This window comes from Oryctolagus cuniculus, chromosome 13 (genome assembly GCF_964237555.1).
Source record: "Oryctolagus cuniculus chromosome 13, mOryCun1.1, whole genome shotgun sequence".
Lineage (NCBI taxonomy): Eukaryota > Metazoa > Chordata > Mammalia > Lagomorpha > Leporidae > Oryctolagus > Oryctolagus cuniculus.
This window is the reverse complement of record NC_091444.1, coordinates 40,118,701-40,138,952: the sequence shown is the minus strand read 5'-3', so window position 1 is coordinate 40,138,952 and position 20,252 is coordinate 40,118,701. Positions and strand designations below refer to the sequence as shown.

Sequence of the window (20,252 nt, the reverse complement as noted above, 5' to 3'; positions counted from 1 at the left end):
CCATGAGCTAGAGTCCTGAGCGTGAGGCAGTTTCGAAGTCTGAACCTTTGGCTATGGTTTGAACCCCTGGTCATTAAGGCTGGCTTGAAACATTCAGGCCCATTCTCTCATAAGCATTTCAAGATAGGCGGTGGCTTTTTCTTTTTCATTTGGAAAGTTCCCATTGAGATGCCAAGGCTCAGTCTCTGTCCAATCACAGCAAGGAAGCTTAAACAATTTTGTATTATTTTAAGTTCCCCCAGGAGAAGGCTCTGAAGCAAACATTCAAGGTTAATGAGAAAGCTAATCACAGGAAGCAGGTAGGGACTGAGGAAGTGACACAGGAAAGGTAAGGTCATTTATACTTGGGGCATTTCAAGCCAGTTACTATTATAAGCAACTGGAGCTTAATGACTTGGAAGAAACTCTAGGAAATGCTATAGGACACATGACCCAGAAGGGACCAGAGTATGTGGAGTATCTATATAGCAGCTCCAATCAGCCATTGTTGAGGGTTGCTAGGGGAGAGTGCATTAATTACTTTTGGCTCAGACTCAGACATGCAAATACTGACTTGATCATTTGAGTCTCCTCTTCTGTGAATGTGCATTCATATCCTTTGTCTATTTTTCTGTTGGGTTATCTTTTTCTTATTGGTTTGTAGGAATTGTTTATAATACATTCAGATACCAAGTTTTTCACCATTTTCCAGATTGTGGTTTACTTTTTCCTTTATTTATAGAATCATTCAATGAATTGTTCTTATTTTGAATATAAAAAACTGAACTCAAAAAAAAATATTTTAAAAGAACAAAAGAATTAAAACAGAATTCTAGAAAATGTTTGTCAATAAAGAAGGTAGTAAAGAGGAAAAGGACACGAGATATACAGAAGGCAGCAATATGATGGACATAAATCGAACACATCAATCTTCACATAAATTTAAATGCACAAAAAGGCAGAGATTGAAAGACTGGACTTCAAAAAGAACAAAATTCAATGATATGCTGTCAACAAGAGTCATACTTTAGTTTCAAAGACACAAAATGACTGAAATGAAAAGATGAAGAAAGATAATTCATGTGAACAATTATCATGAGAGGGTTGAAATGAGCATATTAATAGCAAAGTAGAGCCGGCGCCGCGGCTCACTAGGCTAATCCTCCGCCTAGCGGCGCCGGCACACCGGGTTCTAGTCCCGGTCGGGGCGCCGGATTCTGTCCCGGTTGCCCCTCTTCCAGGCCAGCCCTCTGCTGTGGCCAGGGAGTGCAGTGGAGGATGGCCCAGGTGCTTGGGCCCTGCACCCCATGGGAGACCAGGAAAAGCACCTGGCTCCTGGCTCCTGCCATCGGATCAGCGCGGTGCGCCGGCCGCAGCGCGCCGGCCACGGCGGCCATTGGAGGGTGAACCAACGGCAAAGGAAGACCTTTCTCTCTGTCTCTCTCTCTCACTGTCCACTCTGCCTGTCAAAAAAAAAAAAAAAAAAAAAATAGCAAAGTAGGAAAAAGGGAAAATTATCTAAGGAGAAAAATACAGATTATAATGATAAAATGGTCAATGATCAGGAAGATACAATAGTTATATATGCATGTTAAAAACTAAGCCCAAATATGTAGAACCAAAACTGACAGAATTTAAGAGAGAAATAATCAATAAAACAATAATATTTGGAGACTTCAGTGCCACCATTGTTAGAGCAACTAGGCCTAAAATCAGCAAGGATATAAACACTCCAACAATACTGTGAAGTGGGTTGACCTGACTGATGTCCATCCAACAAGAGCAAAGAACATTTATTCTGAAGCAAATGTAGAACATGCTCCAAGACAGACCAAGTGCCATACCATAAAATGTCTCGATGAATTTTAAAGGATTGAAATCATACAAAGTATATTCATTGATAATGACAGAGTTAAATTAGAAGTCAACACCATAAGAAAATTTGAGATATTCACAACTATGTGGAACTTTTACAATTCACTACTAAATGACTAGTGGGTCAAAGAAGAAATCACAGGGAAACTAGAAAATAAATGGTGTATGCAAAAGAATGCTAATTGTTAAATGAACTACAGGAGTCAATGTGCGCTTACTCCCCATGCAGGACTTCGTCCTTAATGAGTTGTACTATGAGAATTAACTGTAAAGCTTGTTCTCAAACAGTTTTTATATTTTGTATGTGTGCAAATTGTTGAAATCATTACTTAATATAGAGTTGGTCTTCTGCGTATAAAGTTAATTGAAAATGAATCTTAATGGAGAATGGGGCTGGGAATGGGAGAGGGAGGAGGAAGTGGGGTGGGAGTGGTGGTGGGAGGGCGGGTATGGTGGGAAGAATCTCTGTATTCCTAAAGTCGTATTTATGAAATTTAGACTCATTAAATAAAATATTTCTTTGGGGGGGGGGGGAATAAAAGCTTCCCATAAGAAAAATTCCACAGCCAAATGGCTTCACTGGAGAATTTGATCAAATAGTTGAAGAAGAATGAATTCCAATCCTTAACAAACTTCCAGAAAATAGAATACATCAGAATTCATCTTTGAGGCCCATAACATCCTGATATCAAAACCAGACAAAGGGCCGGCGCCGCGGCTCACTAGGCTAATCTTCCGCCTAGCGGCGCCGGCACACCAGGTTCTAGTCCCGGTCGGGGAGCCGGATTCTGTCCCGGTTGCCCCTCTTCCAGGCCAGCTCTCTGCTGTGGCCAGGGAGTGCAGTGGAGGATGTCCCAGATGCTTGGGCCCTGCACCCCATGGGAGACCAGGAAAAGCACCTGGCTCCTGGCTCCTGCCATCGGATCAGCGCGGTGCGCCGGCCGCGGCGGCCATTGGAGGGTGAACCAACGGCAAAAGGAAGACCTTTCTCTCTGTCTCTCTCACTGTCCACTCTGCCTGAAAAAAAAAAAAAAAAAAAAAAAAAAAAAAAAAAAAAAAAACAGACAAAGACATTTTATTCCTCCGTCTTGCATTGTGTTAAGGAAATGCCTGAGGCTGGGTAGCTTGGCTCACAGTTGTGGTAGCCAGAGGTGCAGACAGCCTGGCATGAGCATCCAACAGTGTGGCGAAGATGCAGGAGCTGGGATGGCCACATGTGTTGGCAAGAAAACGAGAGAGATTAAAAAATACACCAGTTTCTTAACGCAGTTAAGAGTGAGAAAAGTAGTCCCATGAAATCCTCATAGAAATAAGCAAATGCCTCCACAAATGGATGTCAAAAGATGCTCAGAATCAATTTTCCCTTGGGACAACAACAGAGCTACCACTGAGTGCCTTTCAAAGTGGCATCCTCCAAAGAACTGATCCAGATCAACAGAGCTACCACTGAGTGCCTTTCAAAGTGGCATCCTCCAAAGAACTGATCCAGATCAGTTACTGGCGAAGATACAGAGCGACAGATGCTCTCCTTCGTTGCCGGTGGGAATGCAAAATGGCACAGTCACTTTGGAACACAGTTTGGCAGTTTCCTACAATGCTAAACTTAGCCTTGTGATGCTGTGTGATCCAGTGATTGTATTTACCCAACTGATTTGAAAACACACCCACACAAAAACCTGCACACAAGCAATTTTAATGGCTTTATTCGCAATCACCAAACACTGGAAGCTTACTGGCCTTCAGTAAGCAAATAAAGTATGGCACAGTTGTACAATGGAATAATAATATTCAGAGATTAACAAGTGAGCTATCAAGCCACAGCAAGCCAGAGGCACATCTTAAAGAAATATTGCAAAGTGAAAGAAGCTAGTTTGGAAAAGTTGTATCCAATAATATGACACTCTCCACAGGCAAAACTATGGAGAAGTAGAAAAATTAGTGGTTGCCAAAGTTTTCATGGGAAAGGAGAGGAGGTAAAATGATGGAGTTTTGTACTGTAATCGTGACCCTATGTGTTAGTCAAAACCCATAGAACTTCTCAGCACTAAGAGTGAACCTTGATGTGTTGAAATTTAAAAAAAAAAAAAAAAAAAAAAAGTAGGAGGTCTGGGAATCCTAAAATGGAACATGGAAGGTAACAGAACAGTCAGGCCACATTGCAAATATATGAATCAGACTGGGCCAATCCAAAGCTAGGAGTCAGGAGCTTCTTCCAGGTCTCCCACGTGGTTACAGGGGCCCAAGTACTTGGGCCATCTTCCACTGCTTTCCTAGGGACATTAGCAGGGAGCTGGATCAGAAGTGGAGCACAGGCCAGCACTGTGGCATAGCAGTGCCAGTATCCCATATGGGCACCGGTTCAAGTCCCAGCTGCTCCACTTCTGATCCAGCCCTCTGCTGTGGCCTGAGAAAGCAGTCGTTGTGGCCAATTAGGGAGTGAACCAGTGGAAGGAAGACCTCTCTCCCTCTCCCCTCTCCTCTCTCCCCTCTCCCAGTATAACTCTTTCAAATAAATAAATCTTTTAAAAATGGGTGTTTCAAAATGTTTTAAAAAAATAAGAATGGGAATAGGAGAGGGAGGAGAAAGAAGGGTGGGCATGGGGGTGGAAGGGAGTATAGGATGGGAAGAATCACTGTGTTCCTAAATTTGTATATATGAAACTCATGAAGTTATATACCTCAAGTAAATGGTTTCTAGGTAAAAAATTGTGAGTCATATTATATATATATATATATATATCATATATATCTCACAGTGAGATAATATTAACCAATCTGAATAGCTATAAATCAAAAAGATAACAAGTACTGTCAAGATTGTAGATAAACTGAACTCTCAGACTTTGCTGGGATTGTAAAGTATTTGGGAAATGGTTTGGGAGCTTCTTATAAAGTATATCATAGGTTTATCATCTGACTGAGAATTCCATTCTGATACAGCTACACAAGAGAAAGTAAAACAAAGATGCACACAGACTTGTATGATGCTTTCCTAGAAACATTATTCAGAATAGCCAAGAAGTAGAAACCATCCAAATGTCCTTCAGTGAACAGATAAACAAATCCTAGTTGGTCTACACAATAGAATGCTATCCAGCACTAAAAAGGAAAAATTTACTGATACAAAGAACTACAAAATTGTTAGACCAAGTGAAAGAAAGTAGATGCAGTAAACTGGATGCTGCATAATTCCCCTTAGATGAAATGCCCAGAGAAGACAAATCCACAGAAACAGAGAGCATCTCAGTGACTGCCCGTTTGAGCTTGGGGGTCAGAATGGGAATTGACTACAAATGGTTCAAAGAATTATTTTCAGGGTAATGAAAATGTTCTAACATTAGATTGTGATAATAATTGTATAAATATTTGACTTGTGCACTGCACAGACGTAGCCTGTGAATTATAGTAAAGCTGTTTTTAAAGGGTGACACCTCACCATCCTCACCAAGAAGCATTCATCAAGTGTTCTTCAGGAATAAGAAAATAGCTAGCTACTTTCTTATAAGTGAAGAATATCAACAGACACAGTAGTGATTTACAAGCCTATCTTTGCTATTTTTTCCAGTTACCTTTCCAGTGAGATTATCTCATATTTCAAGAGGGTATGAAGAGAACAGATAAAAATATTGAATGTGAATGAATGCCTTATAACACTTTAAATATTTGTTAAAAATATCTCATGAAAGATGATAAATAAAAATAACCTGACATATTTGTACAAGAAAGAAGATGCTGTCCATTGGAAGACTCCCAGAGCATGTGCAGGCATCTCATGGTAGGCTTTCTTTCTTGTACAGATTGGAATCGATGGATGCGGAAAAGAGGCTTGTACAGCCTTGGCCTGCTACCTGACGGAACACAAGCTGTACCGAGTACCTGCATCTCCCAGTTATGGATACGCGGAGTTCAAAGAAGTCCTTAAAAAGGCCTTTATTCAAGCAGGGTTAGAAGGGAACCCCACTGTGGTGATGGTTTCTAATTTAAACCTAGAACAAGTAAGCTCTTCTTGTTTTTATTATTTCCAAAGTTTCATGTTTACATAGCTCTCCAATGAGAAGTTGAATGTTTGAATGGAAAGTAGGAAAATAGATTTTCTGTAGTTCTATTAGCCCACCATATCAATTATTTTCAATCTTCTCTGTGTTTACCCAGTCATAGCCCACAATTTTTATATTTGTAATCATGCTGTAGATAGTCTTGACTAAACATTACAATAAAATATTTCCTGTGTTTTTATCACGTTCATATTCATTGAAGATGGGAAATTATTTATATAACTGAAGTCACCCATCTTATACCAGAATTTGTGTGATCTGTATTAAAGTATCAACGTATGTTCCACCATATGTGACCTGCACATGCTGTCAGGCACTCAGTCTTCGGTTTCTCTCCTTTTTCCTCCTTTGGCTCTAACTTTACAATAGATTCAGAAGTTTACTTGCAAGACACATTTTCTTTACATACAAGCAAAATGTGCTAATCACTCCTCCTTTTTTAGCTCTGCTATTTTGCATTATGGCCTTCCATAGCCGATAGATAGATAGATAGATAGACAGATAGATAGATAGATAGATAGATAGATAGATAGATAGCAAGCAAGCAAGCATGCATTTACCCCTTTGTGGCAAAATTTCACAGAAACATTGTTTATTATGCATGACTCAGACAAACATCTAGTTATAAATGTTGTTTCAAACCCTCATCCTGTTTTTTCTTCTAACACTAGGCCTCTCTTGATGGTTATTGTTTTCTTTTATGTCATTTATTAGTTGTAAACCTACTAACTGTACTGCAAGACGTCCAAGTTTTCTGCTCTGTCTATACATTCTCCTTTTTCCAAATTTAAATATCCTACTCGATTGACCTTGTTGAGGTTCCACCATATGCTTTATCTTAGGATTTCTCAAGTTATAGTGTCTACCATGCCAAGAGCCCGTTGTTCTAATAATCTCTCAGACAACTATTTCAGACCAAAGCTGAAATGAATGAATCCTCCCTTGTGACTCAGGACCTCAAAGTTGTTGGATCTACTTTCCACACTTTGTGGATTTTTTCTGGCCATATCACTGCTTTCCACATGAGTCCAGAAGACCAGCCAGCACTCCATTAAACAATCAGCTTTGGCAGCTCTCTCCCATGTCCTGGGGAGACAGGAAATCAGCCAGCCCCATGGCCCCACTGGTGTTCTCTGCTGCGGACTTCCCACAAGCTTTCCACCGTTCCCACCTAAACTGAAATACCATGACTCCATGAGGGGTATACTGAAGAGAGCTGGGATTTTTTTTTTTTTTTAAGAAGGCTTGGGTTTATTTTGAAGCACAAGGTGTTTAGACTTTTGTAACAACTCTGCCAGTAGAGTTTCCTTCACTGCTTTTCTCTACTGCTACCTTTCCCATTTGATCAGGAACCCTGTGTAGAGATGAACTTGGTTAAGTTAAAATATTCCAGCAGTTGTGTTAGGTCTAGCTTGTCTACAGTTCAAACACATAGGTACGTCAGGGGCATCGAGGAACTGCCGGAAGCAAGGTCTTTCTCCCATTTATTATTTACCCATCCCTCCATGTCTGTTGTACAGTGCCAAACACAGGTGTTTGGCATATCTTCAATACCAAGTATATGTTTCTTTCGTGTTTGAATGAATGAATAGCTGGATGAAGCTTATTTTGACTGAAAAAAAACATTTTCAATAGTTTTGAATTGAAAGTTTAGCTCAAAAAAATTAGCATTAGTTACCCCTAAATACTATGGCTTTCTCAATTTGATGTGTACAAAGTAGAATATATGAATAATCTAGTTATTCCTGATAAACTATATGTTTCTCCTAAGAAGTCTCTTTTGGAAGATTTGAATTGCATTGTCAATTCAAGAAAAATACCTGACTTGTTTGAAGACGCGGAGTTGGACAACATCGTAATCAGAACTAGACCTTTTGTTAAAGAGCCTGGATATGTGGATGACAGACAGTCTTTACTTGTGTTATTCCAAAAGGTACTTATAAAATTCTCATATTGCATTAAAATTAAACTATATTTATAATTATGCACATGGTTTTCAATTGGATATAATTTCCTTAATTCTTTAAGTGACTCTTTGAAATAATGACCACCATCCCTACACAGACACACCGTACCCTCTGGTAAACCCAAGATTTACCAAAGTCCTGAGCCTATCACTGACTTTTAAAAACATGATAAGAACTGGAGACGATCAAATGAAAAATCACACAGTTATTTCTTACACTGAGATGCCTTCCTAGCTAGTGAGGTTTTCATTCAGCTATGTAGGTAACATATCCAGAAAGAAAAAAAAAAAATTACTTCATCACTTTGACTAGCCCCAGAGTTAACCTGGAGGTACAGGATACAAAAAGAAATTAGCCAGAAAAGTAGGTGATACAGAGAATGGGCTCAGCAGCAGGGTAGCTATCAAAGAACTGGTGTGCTGAGATGTTTGGAGCAAGGACTTGGGCTCTTTGTGCATTTCTGGCGTGATATAGAATGACCGGCAGCTTACCGAATGATCACCCAAAGCAAAGCATTCACTGGTGATGGACCTCAGGTCAGGTTATTTCTAGTGCCAGTTTTTGTCTTATCATAGGATCATTTGAAAATTGAATCAGGCCAGCTGACATAACTCTACAGATACTTAGTCTATGAAACATATGTTTTTAAAAATCCAGAAATGGGCTGGCGCCGTGCCTCACTAGGCTAATCCTCCGCCTGTGGCGCCGGCACACCGGGTTCTAGTTCCTGTTGGGGTGCCGGATTCTGTCCCAGTTGCCCCTCTTCCAGGCCAGCTCTCTGCTGTGGCCAGGGAGTGCAGTGGAGGATGGCCCAAGTGCTTGGGCCCTGCACCCCATGGGAGACCAGGAGAAGCACCTGGCTCCTGCCTTCGGGTCAGTGCAGCGTGCCAGCCGTAGCAGCAATTTGGGGGGTGAACCAACGGAAGGAAGACCTCTCTCTTTCTCTCTCTCTCACTGTCTAACTCTGCCTGTCCAAAAAAAAAAAAAATTCAGAAATGGAATAATGTAGCATAAATGGACCTTAGATTTAGATACATTTTAAATATTTCATGGTAGAAATAATACTGGAAGTTACCATGATAATTTATGGCATTCTCATACCTTGTTAGTGTAGTAGGGAATCCCAGTAAGAAATTTTAAACTATTTGCTTCATCATTCATATATATTATTATTTTACTCAGTAGGTGGTGAATGGTAAGGAAGAACAAAGGCATTCTGTGGAGAATAGTGCACTCCAGAAATAAAAAATAGGGTGGGCATGTGGCACAGCAGGTAAGCTGCCACCCACCTCCCATATCAGAGTGCTGGAGTTCAAGACCCACCTCCGTGTCCTCTCCAGCTTCCTGCTAAGGCACACCCAGGGAGACAGCAAATGATGACTTCCACACTAGAGTCCCTGAAACCCATGTGGGAGACCCAGATTGAGTTCCAAGCTCCTGGCTTTGGCTGGCCCAGCCCTAGATGCTATGGGCATTTGAGGAGTGAACCAACAGGTAGAAGATGTGTCTGTCTCTCTCTCTTATTCTGTCCCTCTTTCTCTTTTCCTCCCCTCCCCTTTCTGCCCCTTTCCTCTCCTCCCCTTCCCTCTCCTCTCTTCCCCTCCCCTCTCCACCCCTCTCTTCTCTCCTCTCTTCCCTCTCCTCTTCTCTCCTCTCCTCTCCCTCTCTCTCTCTCTCTCATTCTTTCAAATAAATGAAAATAATTAAATTAAACCAAGCATTCCTTTTTGATTGTTTATTTCATTATTCATATATAATATATTTCAAAAATATTTGATATAATAATAATAAAAGGACACTTGAAATTGTTAATTTGAGTATCTATCGGCAGGAGTTAGGGCACTCCTGTGTAAAACAAAAAGAGGTATTTTCATGTTTGCTTTAAACATTTCTGTATTGTATGAATTTTGTAGTGTCCTGTGTTATTTGCCTTTTTAAATACTCTTTTAAAGTCAAAAAGGAGGAAGATTTTACCCTTTAGTCTTCTTTCCATTTTACCACACTTATTTGACAAAATAGATTGCTTGACACTTGAGGATATCATCCCTTTGTACAAGTTAGACTCTGAATTAAGAAGAATCCTGGGCCGGCGCCGCGGCTCACTAGGCTAATCCTCCGCCTTGCGGCGCTGGCACACCAGGTTCTAGTCCCAGTCAGGGCGCCGGATTCTGTCCCGGTTGCCCCCCTTCCAGGCCAGCTCTCTGCTGTGGCCCGGGAAGGCAGCGGAGGATGGCCCAAGTGCTTGGGCCCTGCACCCCATGGGAGACCAAGAGAAGCACCTGGCTCTTGCCATCGGATCAGCGCGGTGTGCCGGCCGCGGCGGCCATTGGAGGGTGAACCAACGGCAAAAGGAGGACCTTTCTCTCTGTCTCTCTCTTTCACTGTCCACTCTGCCTGTCAAAAAAAAAAAAAAAAAAAAAATCCTGACTCTAAGGCTGCTGTCAGTAATGTAAGTTTATTATAAAGTGACAGGTGGGAATAGAAAGGAAGGATTCTCTGCCCTGGGGGCCAGTCTTGCCAGGAACCCAGGAACAGCAGCAGCACAGCCAGGTCTCAGGAGGAAAAGGGATGCAGACAAACTTCAAAGACACAAGCACTTCACCTCAGATGTGCAGATCGGCAAGGATCTAATACCGCTGCGCTGTGATTCTGTAGCTGTAGTTTTTTGCTGCCTCCCTTGGTGCTCTGCCCATCCTGTCAGGCTCTGTTTTTGTCTGTGTCTTTCAGCTCTAAATCACCTGACCATTTTCACACTTTGCATTTCTCTGGGTCTTAAGCACACACCACCCCAGAGAATAGAGTTACATAGTAAAATCTGTCACCGGCTGATGCCCTGCTGAACAGAACTCAAGCACCAGGCACATTGTTAAGATTTGCTTTATACAAGGGATGCTCTGGATGAGTCCAGTGCCTCCCCTTCCCAACCCAGCCAAGCAAGTAGGTCACGTGGTTCAGAACCACCTGCTGCCCTCACAAGGGCTCTGTGGGACACATTTTCCCTTCCAAGGGCTCTGTTTCTGGCAGACACTCAAACAATGGATCTGTCGCTATTCTTCCCTTTAAGGAAAGAATTAAAACAAGTCTCAGGTGGAATTTTCAATATAATTTTTAAAGCAATGGTTTACATTTTTTTTTTTTTTTGACAGGCAGACTAGACAGTGAGAGAGACAGAGAGAAAGGTCTTCCTTTTGCCATTGGTTCACCCTCCAATGGCCGCCGCGGCCGGCACACCACGATGATCTGATGGCAGGAGCCAGGTGCTTTTCCTGGTCTCCCATGGGGTGCAGGGCCCAAGCACCTGGGCCATCCTCCACTGCACTCCCTGGCCACAGCAGAGAGCTGGCCTGGAAGAGGGGCAACCGGGACAGAATCCGGTGCCCCGACTGGGACTAGAACCTGGTGTGCCGGCGCCGCAAGGCGGAGGATTAGCCTAGTGAGCCGCGGCACCGGCCCGCAATGGTTTATATTCTAACAACTTATATTTTCATTCCTTTTCAGAAAGTATATATAAATCTTCACGTTTTTGTGGTCATGAGTCCTTCAGCACCTAACTTCCGCCAGTATTGTAGAGCGTATCCTTCTGTGATTAGCTCCTGCACAATTGACTGGTACGAAAAGTGGCCGGAAGAAGCTCTCCTTATTGTAGCCAACTCTTTCTTACAAGGAAGACTGAATTTAGAGAGTGATGAGGTAAGTAGCTAATACACGTGAAAGTTTCTGCCTGTTTACAGAATCTACCAACATTTATAGATTTTTTTGTTTTTAATTGACATATAGTAATTATTTATGGAGGACTGTGATATTTCAATATGCATATACAATGTGGTGTGATCAAATTAGGGTCATTCTTAGGTCTAACATCTCAGGCATGTACCGTTTCTTTTGTTGGGGACATTCAAAACCCTTTGTCCTAGCTATTTTGAAATACTCAAGCCATTGTCAGCCACAGTTATCTTACTGTGCTATACAGCATTAGAAATTGCTCCTCCAATCCAGCTGCACCACTGTTCCCATTAGCCATCCTCTCCATCCCTCCCTTTCCCATACCCTTTTCCAAGGTTCTAATAACCACCAGTCTATTCTCTACTTGCTTGAGATCAACTTTTTAGCTTCCGCATATAAGTGAGAACATGTAGTATTTGCCTCTTTGTGCCTAACTTATTTTACTCAACATATTGTCTTCAAGTTCCATCCATGTTGCTGAAAATGACAGAATTTCATATTTTTATGACTGAAAAAAATTCCTTTCTGTATCTGTCCCACATTTTTTTTACCCAGTCATCCATTGACAATTACCGAGGTTGATTCTGTATCTTGGTTATTATGAATAATGCTGCTACCAACATGAATGGAATCTCTAGTTCATGTGGTAATTCTATTTCTGCTTTCATGAGGAACCTCTCTAGTAGTCTCCATAATGGCTGTACTCATTCAAATCCCCACTAACAATGTATGAGTGTCCCTTCTTCACATCCTTAGCAGCATCTGTAATTTTTGTCTTTTCAATGAGGAATCTTGACAAAGAGATGATACCTTATTGTGATTTGGATTTTCATTTCCCTGTTCAGTGATGTTGAGCATGTTTTCATATACTTGTTGAACATTTATATTGCATTGTCCTCTTTTTAGAAATGGCTATTCAGGTGATTACTTTTTTTGAGTCAGATTTTTTATTTTTTGTTCTTAGGTTTTTTGAGTTCCTTTTATGTCCTGGAAATTGATCTCTTGTCAAATGAATAGTTTGCAAGTACATTTTTCTCATTCTCTGTGTTGTACCTTTACTCCATTGCTTTCTTTGCTGTACAGAAGTTTTTAGCTTGGCATAATTGCATTTGTCAATATTTGCTCTCATTGCCTGTGCTTCTGGTGTTATATGCAGAAAATATTTACCCAGACCAATGTCCCAAAGTACTTTCAATGCTTTGGGTATTATATTTGAGTCTTTGATCCATTTTGAGTTGATTTTTGTAACTATTGGAGAAATAAGGATCTAGTCTCTTTTTTCTGCATGTACAATTTTCCCAGCACCACTTATTGAAGATGCTGGTATTTCTCCAATATATTCCAATATATGTTCTCGTTGCTTGGTCAAAAACTCATCAGCTGTACATATATGTATTTCTTTATGAGTTTCATGTTCTGTTCCACTGGTCTATGAGTCTACTTTTATAACCATACCATCCTATTTTGAATCCTACAGCTTTGTCATACGTCTTGAAGTCAGGTAGTGAGAGACCTCAACATTTTTTTTTTTTTTTTTTGCTCAGAATTTCTTTGGCTATTCAGAGTCTTTTAGGGTTCTATACAAATTTTAAGAGTATACTTTCTATTTCTATGAAGAATTTCATTGGCATTTTTAAAGGAATTGCCTGGAATTTGTGCAATAGCTTGGTCACAATAGACATTTTAATATTAATCCTTCCAATCCATGGGATCACTTTGCACTTTTTTATGTACTGTTCAATTTCTTTCATCAGTGCTTTGCAGTTTTCATTATACAGACCATTTGCTTCCTTGGTTAAATGTATTTCTGAATGTTTTTTGTAGTTACGGTGAATGTGATTGCTTTCTGAACTTCTCAGAAATTTCATTGTTTGTGTATTAAAAAGCTGCTGATTCTTGTGTGTTGATTTTGCATTCTAAATCTTTACTGAATTTTTTTAGTTCTTGTAGTTTTTTTTCTGGTAGGATCTTAAGGTTTCTAAATATAAAATCATTTTATTTAAAAACACTGATAATTTTACCTCTTTCTTTCCTACTTAGATGCCCCTTTTTTGTTGGTGGTGATATGATTTTAACTTTTATTATATAAAGAGAACAGATTCCATGTATTTCAGATACAATTCTAAGATAACCATACTTTCCTCCCTCAATCTCCCCTTCTTCCTTCCTCTCTTTTTTTCCTTTGATTTTTGCAATAACATACTTTCAGTTCATTTTATCATCACAAGCTTAATGCACCACTAACCATAATGTTCGATAAATTTTCTTTTTAAATTGAAGATAATTATTTTTTCTCATTAATTCTCATGTTAATGTGATACTAACACAAAGAGAACAAGTCCCATATAGTTCATAAATTTAATTCTAAGAATATAATGATATTTCCCTTCCTCGCTTCCTTCTCCTTTCTTTCTAGTTTTTAGTTTGCTTTTAAAGTACTAATACCTTTATTGTAGCATAAAGCAGTATCTTTTCTTATTTTTAAAAATCCACCAGATATTTTTTTCTCAGAAACCTTTTATTTAAAGTATGCAAACTTCATGCACTTCATAAATACAACTTTAAGAATATTGTGATTCTTCCCATTGTACCCACCCTCCCACCTGCTCTCCCACTCTTCTTCCTCTTCTCCTATTCCCATTCTTATTTTTTACTAAAATCTGTTTTCAGTTAACTTTATACATAGAAGATTGACTACTAGGTAAAGAATTCAGCAAATAGTATGAAAAAAACTGTTCCTCAACATTTTATTTATTTCTCTTTTGATTTCTTCTATGACCCACTGTTCACTCAAGAGCATATTGTTCAGTCTCCATGTGTCTGCATATGTTCTAGAGATTCTTGAGTTGTTCATCTGAAGCTTCATTCCATTCTGGTCAGAGAAGATGCATGGTATGATTTCGATTTTTTTGAATTTGCTGAGACTTACTTTATGGCCTAGCCTGTGGTCTATCCTGGAGAAAGTTCCATGCACTTGTGAGAAGAATATGTATTCTTCAACTGTAGAATGAGAAGTTCTGTAGAAATCTATTAGGTCCATTTGGTCTGCAGTGTTGATTAACTGTTGTTTCCTTACTGATTTTCTGTCTGGTTGATCTGTCCATTGTTGAAAGTGGAATATTGAAGTCCCCCATTACTATTGTATGGGAGTCTATATCCCCTTTAGAACCATTAACATTTCCTTTAAATAGCCAGGTACATATAAATTTGTTACAATCACATTTTCCTGTTGAATTGATCCCTTAATCATTACATAGTATCCTCCCTCCTTTGTCTCTTTTAACAGTTTTCGTGTTAAAGTCTATTTTATCTGATACTGGCATGGCTGCACCGGCTCTTTTTTGGATTCTGTTAGCATGAAATATCTTCCTCCATCCTTTCATTTTCAGTGCATGTGTATCTTTGTTGGTAAGATGAGTTTCTTGTAGGCAGCAAGTAGATGGGTTTTGTTTTTTAATCCATACAGGTAGTCTGTATCTTCTAACTGGAGAGTTGAGGCCATTTATATTCAAGGTGACTATTGATAACTAATGACTTGGCCCTGCCATTTCTCCATTAATATTCCCATTGTTTATTTTGAATTTCCTTTATACTTTTACTGGAAGATTTTCTGTCTTCACCTTATTTTGTAATGATGACCATGTTTCTGTGTGTAGCACAATCTTAAGCATCTTTTGTAAGGCTAGATGAGTGGTGACAAATTCTCTCAATTTCTGTTTGTTATGGAAGGGCTTTATTTCACCTTTATGTATAAATGAGAGCTTTGCAGGATACAGTATTCTGGGTTGACAGAATTTTTTCTGTTAAGACTTGAAATATATCTTGCCATTCTCTCCAAGCCTATACGGTTTCTGATGAGAAGTCAGCTGTAAGTCTAATTGGAGATCCTCTAAAAGTAATCTGGCATTTCTCTTGTGCACGTTTTAGAAGCTTTTCTTCATTTAACTGTAGAGAATTTGACTACAGTGTATCATGGTGAAGGTATTTTCTTGTCTTGTCTATTAGGAGTTATATGTGCTTCCTGTACTTGGATGTCCCCTTCTCCAAATTAGCAAGGTGTCTGTAATTATTTCACCAAGAAAGCCTTCTAATCCATTCTCTCTTTCCATGTCTTCAGGAATTCCTGAGATCTGTATGTTGGGTCATTTGATGGTATCCCATAAATCTCCAAACACTGTGTTTTAGTTTTCCAATTTATGTTTTTTGTCTTCTAACTCCAATATTCTTTCTTCTGCCTCACCAAGTCTGTTGTTAAGGCTTTCCATCACATTTTTTATTTGATCTGTTGATTTCTTCATTTCCAATATTTCATTTTGATTTCTCTTTAAAATCTCAATATCATGGAAAAAATGTCATTCATGTCATTTATGGATTTCTTTAATTTGTGGATTTTCTTCTGATTACTTCTAAGTAATCCTACGATCAATTTTTTAATTAAGTTTCCAGCATTTCCTCAATCTCTGCATCTTCACATTCTAGTACTGAAGTGTTGTTGTGTTCCTTTGAAGGTGTCATGTTGTCTTCCTTGTTCTTGTTTCTTGAATTGCTGTGTTTATTTTTAGGCATATGTGGAGACACTTGTTGGGGTGTTTTTTTTTCCCCCTTATGATGGCTTTTATATTTGGACTATACATCTGTGGCTTAGTGGAGTTTCTGTTCTTTCAGTGAATACCCTGAGGTATGTGCTAGGTGTGATAGGGGGCTCTGTTCAGTGCTCCAGGGTGAGTGGAGTATCCAAGGTGACACCCAAATTGGGCATGGTAAATATCTTGTTTTGTTCTGTTTTGTTTTTTTGTCAGAGGGGAGGTTTGTTCTCTCTTGGCGTAGTCTCACCCTGACCTCCTCCTCTCCAAGGAGACCAATGCCTGGGCACAAGCCCCAGTTTATATAATATTCATTTGCAGTGCCACAAGAACCACACCAGGATCTATGCAGTCCTCAGTGTGAGCACAGATCCCACAACAATGACCCTCAACAGGGAATCAGGGAGCCCTGAGCCTGTGAAGCTACCCATAGTGACTACCCAAAGATCCAGCCACACCCTGTGCCTTCCCATGCAGCAACAGTGTGTTCACAGTCCCAACATACAAGGCTCTCACAGTCATGAGCACCCAGCCCCTTGTCATTTCTCCCAGCCAGACTCAAGCGTCTCTTCTCAGCTGGTTGCTGGGCACACAGACACAAGCTGGTGCAACTGTAATGAATGTCCAAAATGATGCCTGCCTTTTCTTGGCTAGATGCTGGTGCCCAGTGGTCAGGGAGAGAGAAGTGTTTCCTGCTGTTTTTTTTTTTTTTTTCAATCTTTAGGTTGGCAGGTATACGGTCCCCACAGGGTTCCAAGCTGAACTCGCTCCAGGCTCTTCCTGCAGCTTTATGCCAGTGGCTTGGGCTGCTGCAGTCTGGTCTCACCTTACTCTCCAAAACTGGTGCTAAGGCTCTTGGCTCCTGGGGTCCTGAGTTGTACATGTCCACACCTTCCAGGTAGGTCCACAGTGCCACTCTAATTTGCATGGAGTTTCCTCTACTGTTTTCTCTCTGACTCTTCCTTGAGATTGCACTCTCTCCATGCTTTTTTTTTTTTTTTTTCAATTATCTTCCCCTAGACTAGAGCAGTAAGCTCCCTCGCTATTCCACCATCTTGGGGTCTCCATAAAGCAATATGTTAAATGTTAGTTTATTTAACAATAAAAACATTGTATGTACAACTGTAGAGAAATTGCTGCACAGATAGCTTCAACTTAAAAATGGGTTATAATTTAAGTCAATTGAATTGTTACATAAATTGAAAAATATTTTTTCTATAGAAAACAGCAAAATCTTCCAACTTTTCCCCATTCAATATGATGTTGGCCATGGGTTTTTCATAAACTGCTTTGATTATATTGAGGAATGTTCCTTCCATACCCAGTTTGCATAGAGTGTTCATCATGAAAGGGTGTTGTATTTTATCAAATGCTTTCTCTGCATCTATTTAGATAATCACATGGTTTTTCTTCTGCAGTCTGTTAATGTGGTGTATCACATTGATTGATTTGTGAATGTTGAACCATCCCTGCATACCAGGGATAAATCCCACTTGGTCTGGATAGATGATCTTTCTTATGTGTTGTTGCATTCTATTGACATTTCCACTGAGATCTGGTACCAGACAGGGATGCCCACTCTCACCACTCTTATTCAATATAGTTCTGGAAGTTCTAGCCAGAGCTATTAGGCAAGAAAAAGAAATTAAAGGGATACAAATTGGGAAGGAAGAACTCAAATAATCCCTCTTTGCAGATGATATGATTCTTTATTTAGGGACCCAAAGAACTCTACTAAGAGACTATTAGAACTCATAGAAGAGTTTGGCAAAGTAGCAGGATATAAAATCAATGCGCAAAAATCAACAGCCTTTGTATACACAGGCAATGCCATGGCTGAGGAAGAACTTCTAAGATCAATCCCATTCACAATAGCTACAAAAACATTCAAATACCTTGGAATAAACTTAACCAAGGACGTTCAAGATCTCTACGATGAAAATTACAAAACCTTACAGAAAGAAATAGAAGAGGATACCAAAAAATGGAAAAATCTTCCATGCTCATGGATTGGAAGAATCAACATCATCAAAATGTCCATTCTCCCAAAAGCAATTTACAGATTCAATGCGATACCAATCAAGATACCGAAGACCTTCTTCTCAGATCTGGAAAAAATGATGCTGAAATTCATATGGAGACACAGGAGACCTCGAATAGCTAAAGCAATCTTGTACAAGAAAAACAAAGCCAGAGGCATCACAATACCAGATTTCAGGACATACTACAGGGCAGTTGTAATCAAAACAGCATGGTACTGGTACAGAAACAGATGGATAGACCAATGGAAAAGAATTGAAACACCAGAAATCAATCCAAACATCTACAGCCAACTCATATTTGATCAAGGATCCAAAACCAATCCCTGGAGTAAGGACAGTCTATTCAATAAATGGTTCTGGGAAAACTGGATTTCCACGTGCAGAATCATGAAGCAAGACCCCTACCTTTCACCTTACACAAAAATTCACTCAACATGGATTAAAGACTTAAATCTACGACCCGACACCATCAAATTATTAGAGAGCATTGGAAAAACCCTGCAAGATATAGGTACGGGCAAAGACTTCTTGGAAAATACCCCAGAAACACAGGCAGTCAAAACCAAAATTCACATTTGGGATTTCATCAAATTGAGAAGTTTCTGTACTGCAAAAGAAACAGTCAGGAAAGTGAAGAGGCAACCAACAGAATGGGAAAAATATTTGCAAACTATGCAACAGATAAAGGGTTGATAACCAGAATCTACAAAGAGATCAAGAAACTCCATGACAACAAAACAAACAACCCACTTAAGAGAGGGGCCAAGGACCTCAATAGACATTTTTCAAAAGAGGAAATCCAAATGGCCAACAGGCACATGAAAAAATGTTCAAGATCACTAGCAATCAGGGAAATGCAAATCAAAACCATAATGAGGTTTCACCTCACCCCGGTTAGAATGGCTCACATTCAGAAATCTACCAACAACAGATGCTGGAGAGGATGTGGGGAAAAAGGGACACTAACCCACTGTTGGTGGGAATGCAAACTGGTTAAGCCACTATGGAAGTGAGTCTGGAGATTCCTCAGAAACCTGAAGATAACCCTACCGTTCAACCCAGCCATCCCACTCCTTGGAATTTACCCAAAGGAAATTAAATTGGCAAACAAACAAGCTGTCTGCACCCTAATGTTTATTGCAGCTCAATTCACAATAGCTAAGACCTGGAACCAACCTAAATGCCATCAGCAGTAGACTGAATAAAGAAATTATGGGACATGTACTCTATAGAATACTATACAGCAGTCAAAAACAACAAAATCTGGTCATTTGCAACAAGATGGAGGAATTTGGAAAACATTATGATGAGTGAATTAATCCAGTCCCAAAGGGACAAATATATGTTCTCCCTGATCGGCAACAACTAACTGAGCACCAAAGGGGAAACCTGTTGAAGTGAAATGGACACTATGAGAAATAGTGACCTGATCAGCTCTTGTCCTGACTGTTGATGTACAATGTAATGCTTTATCCATTTTAGTATTTTTTTGTTCTATTACTATTGGTTGAACTCTGTAATTAACACACAATTATTCTTAGGTGTTTAAATTTTAACTGAAAAGTGATCCCTGTTAGGAAATCTGGAAAGCATTATGCTGAGTGAAATAAGCCATTCCCAAAGGGACAAATACCATATGTTCTCCCTGATCAGTGACAACTAACTGACCACCAAAAAGGAAACCTGTTAAAGTGAAATGAACACTATGAGAAACGGTGACTTGATCAGCCCTCACCCTGACTGTTGATGAACAACTTAATACGTTATCCCTCTTAGTATTTTTTTGTTTATTTGTTCTACTTAATATTTTTGGTTGAATACTGTAATCAGTACACCGTTATTCTCAAGTGTTGAAACTTAACGGAAAAGTGATCGCTGTTAAATGTAAGAGTGGGAGTAAGAGAGGGAAGAGATGTGCAATTCGGGACATGCTCAAGCTAACTTAACTCAAACGGTAGAGTTAGAAACATAACAGGGTATTCCAATTCAGTCCCATCAAGGTGGCATGTACCAATGCCAGCTCACTAG

The 20,252-nt window shown here is 39.7% G+C and overlaps 1 protein-coding gene across 1 annotated transcript in view; it reads left to right on the top strand.

Moving 5' to 3' along the window:
- The window catches only part of DNAH14 (dynein axonemal heavy chain 14), a 344,335-nt gene that overhangs the window by 234,902 nt on the left and 89,181 nt on the right, over window positions 1-20,252 (top strand). The window contains exons 56-58 of the mRNA XM_070055424.1: window positions 5,652-5,849; window positions 7,681-7,842; window positions 11,375-11,566. Of these exons, the coding sequence (XP_069911525.1) occupies window positions 5,652-5,849; window positions 7,681-7,842; window positions 11,375-11,566 (552 nt within the window). The remainder of the gene's footprint in view (window positions 1-5,651; window positions 5,850-7,680; window positions 7,843-11,374; window positions 11,567-20,252) is intronic.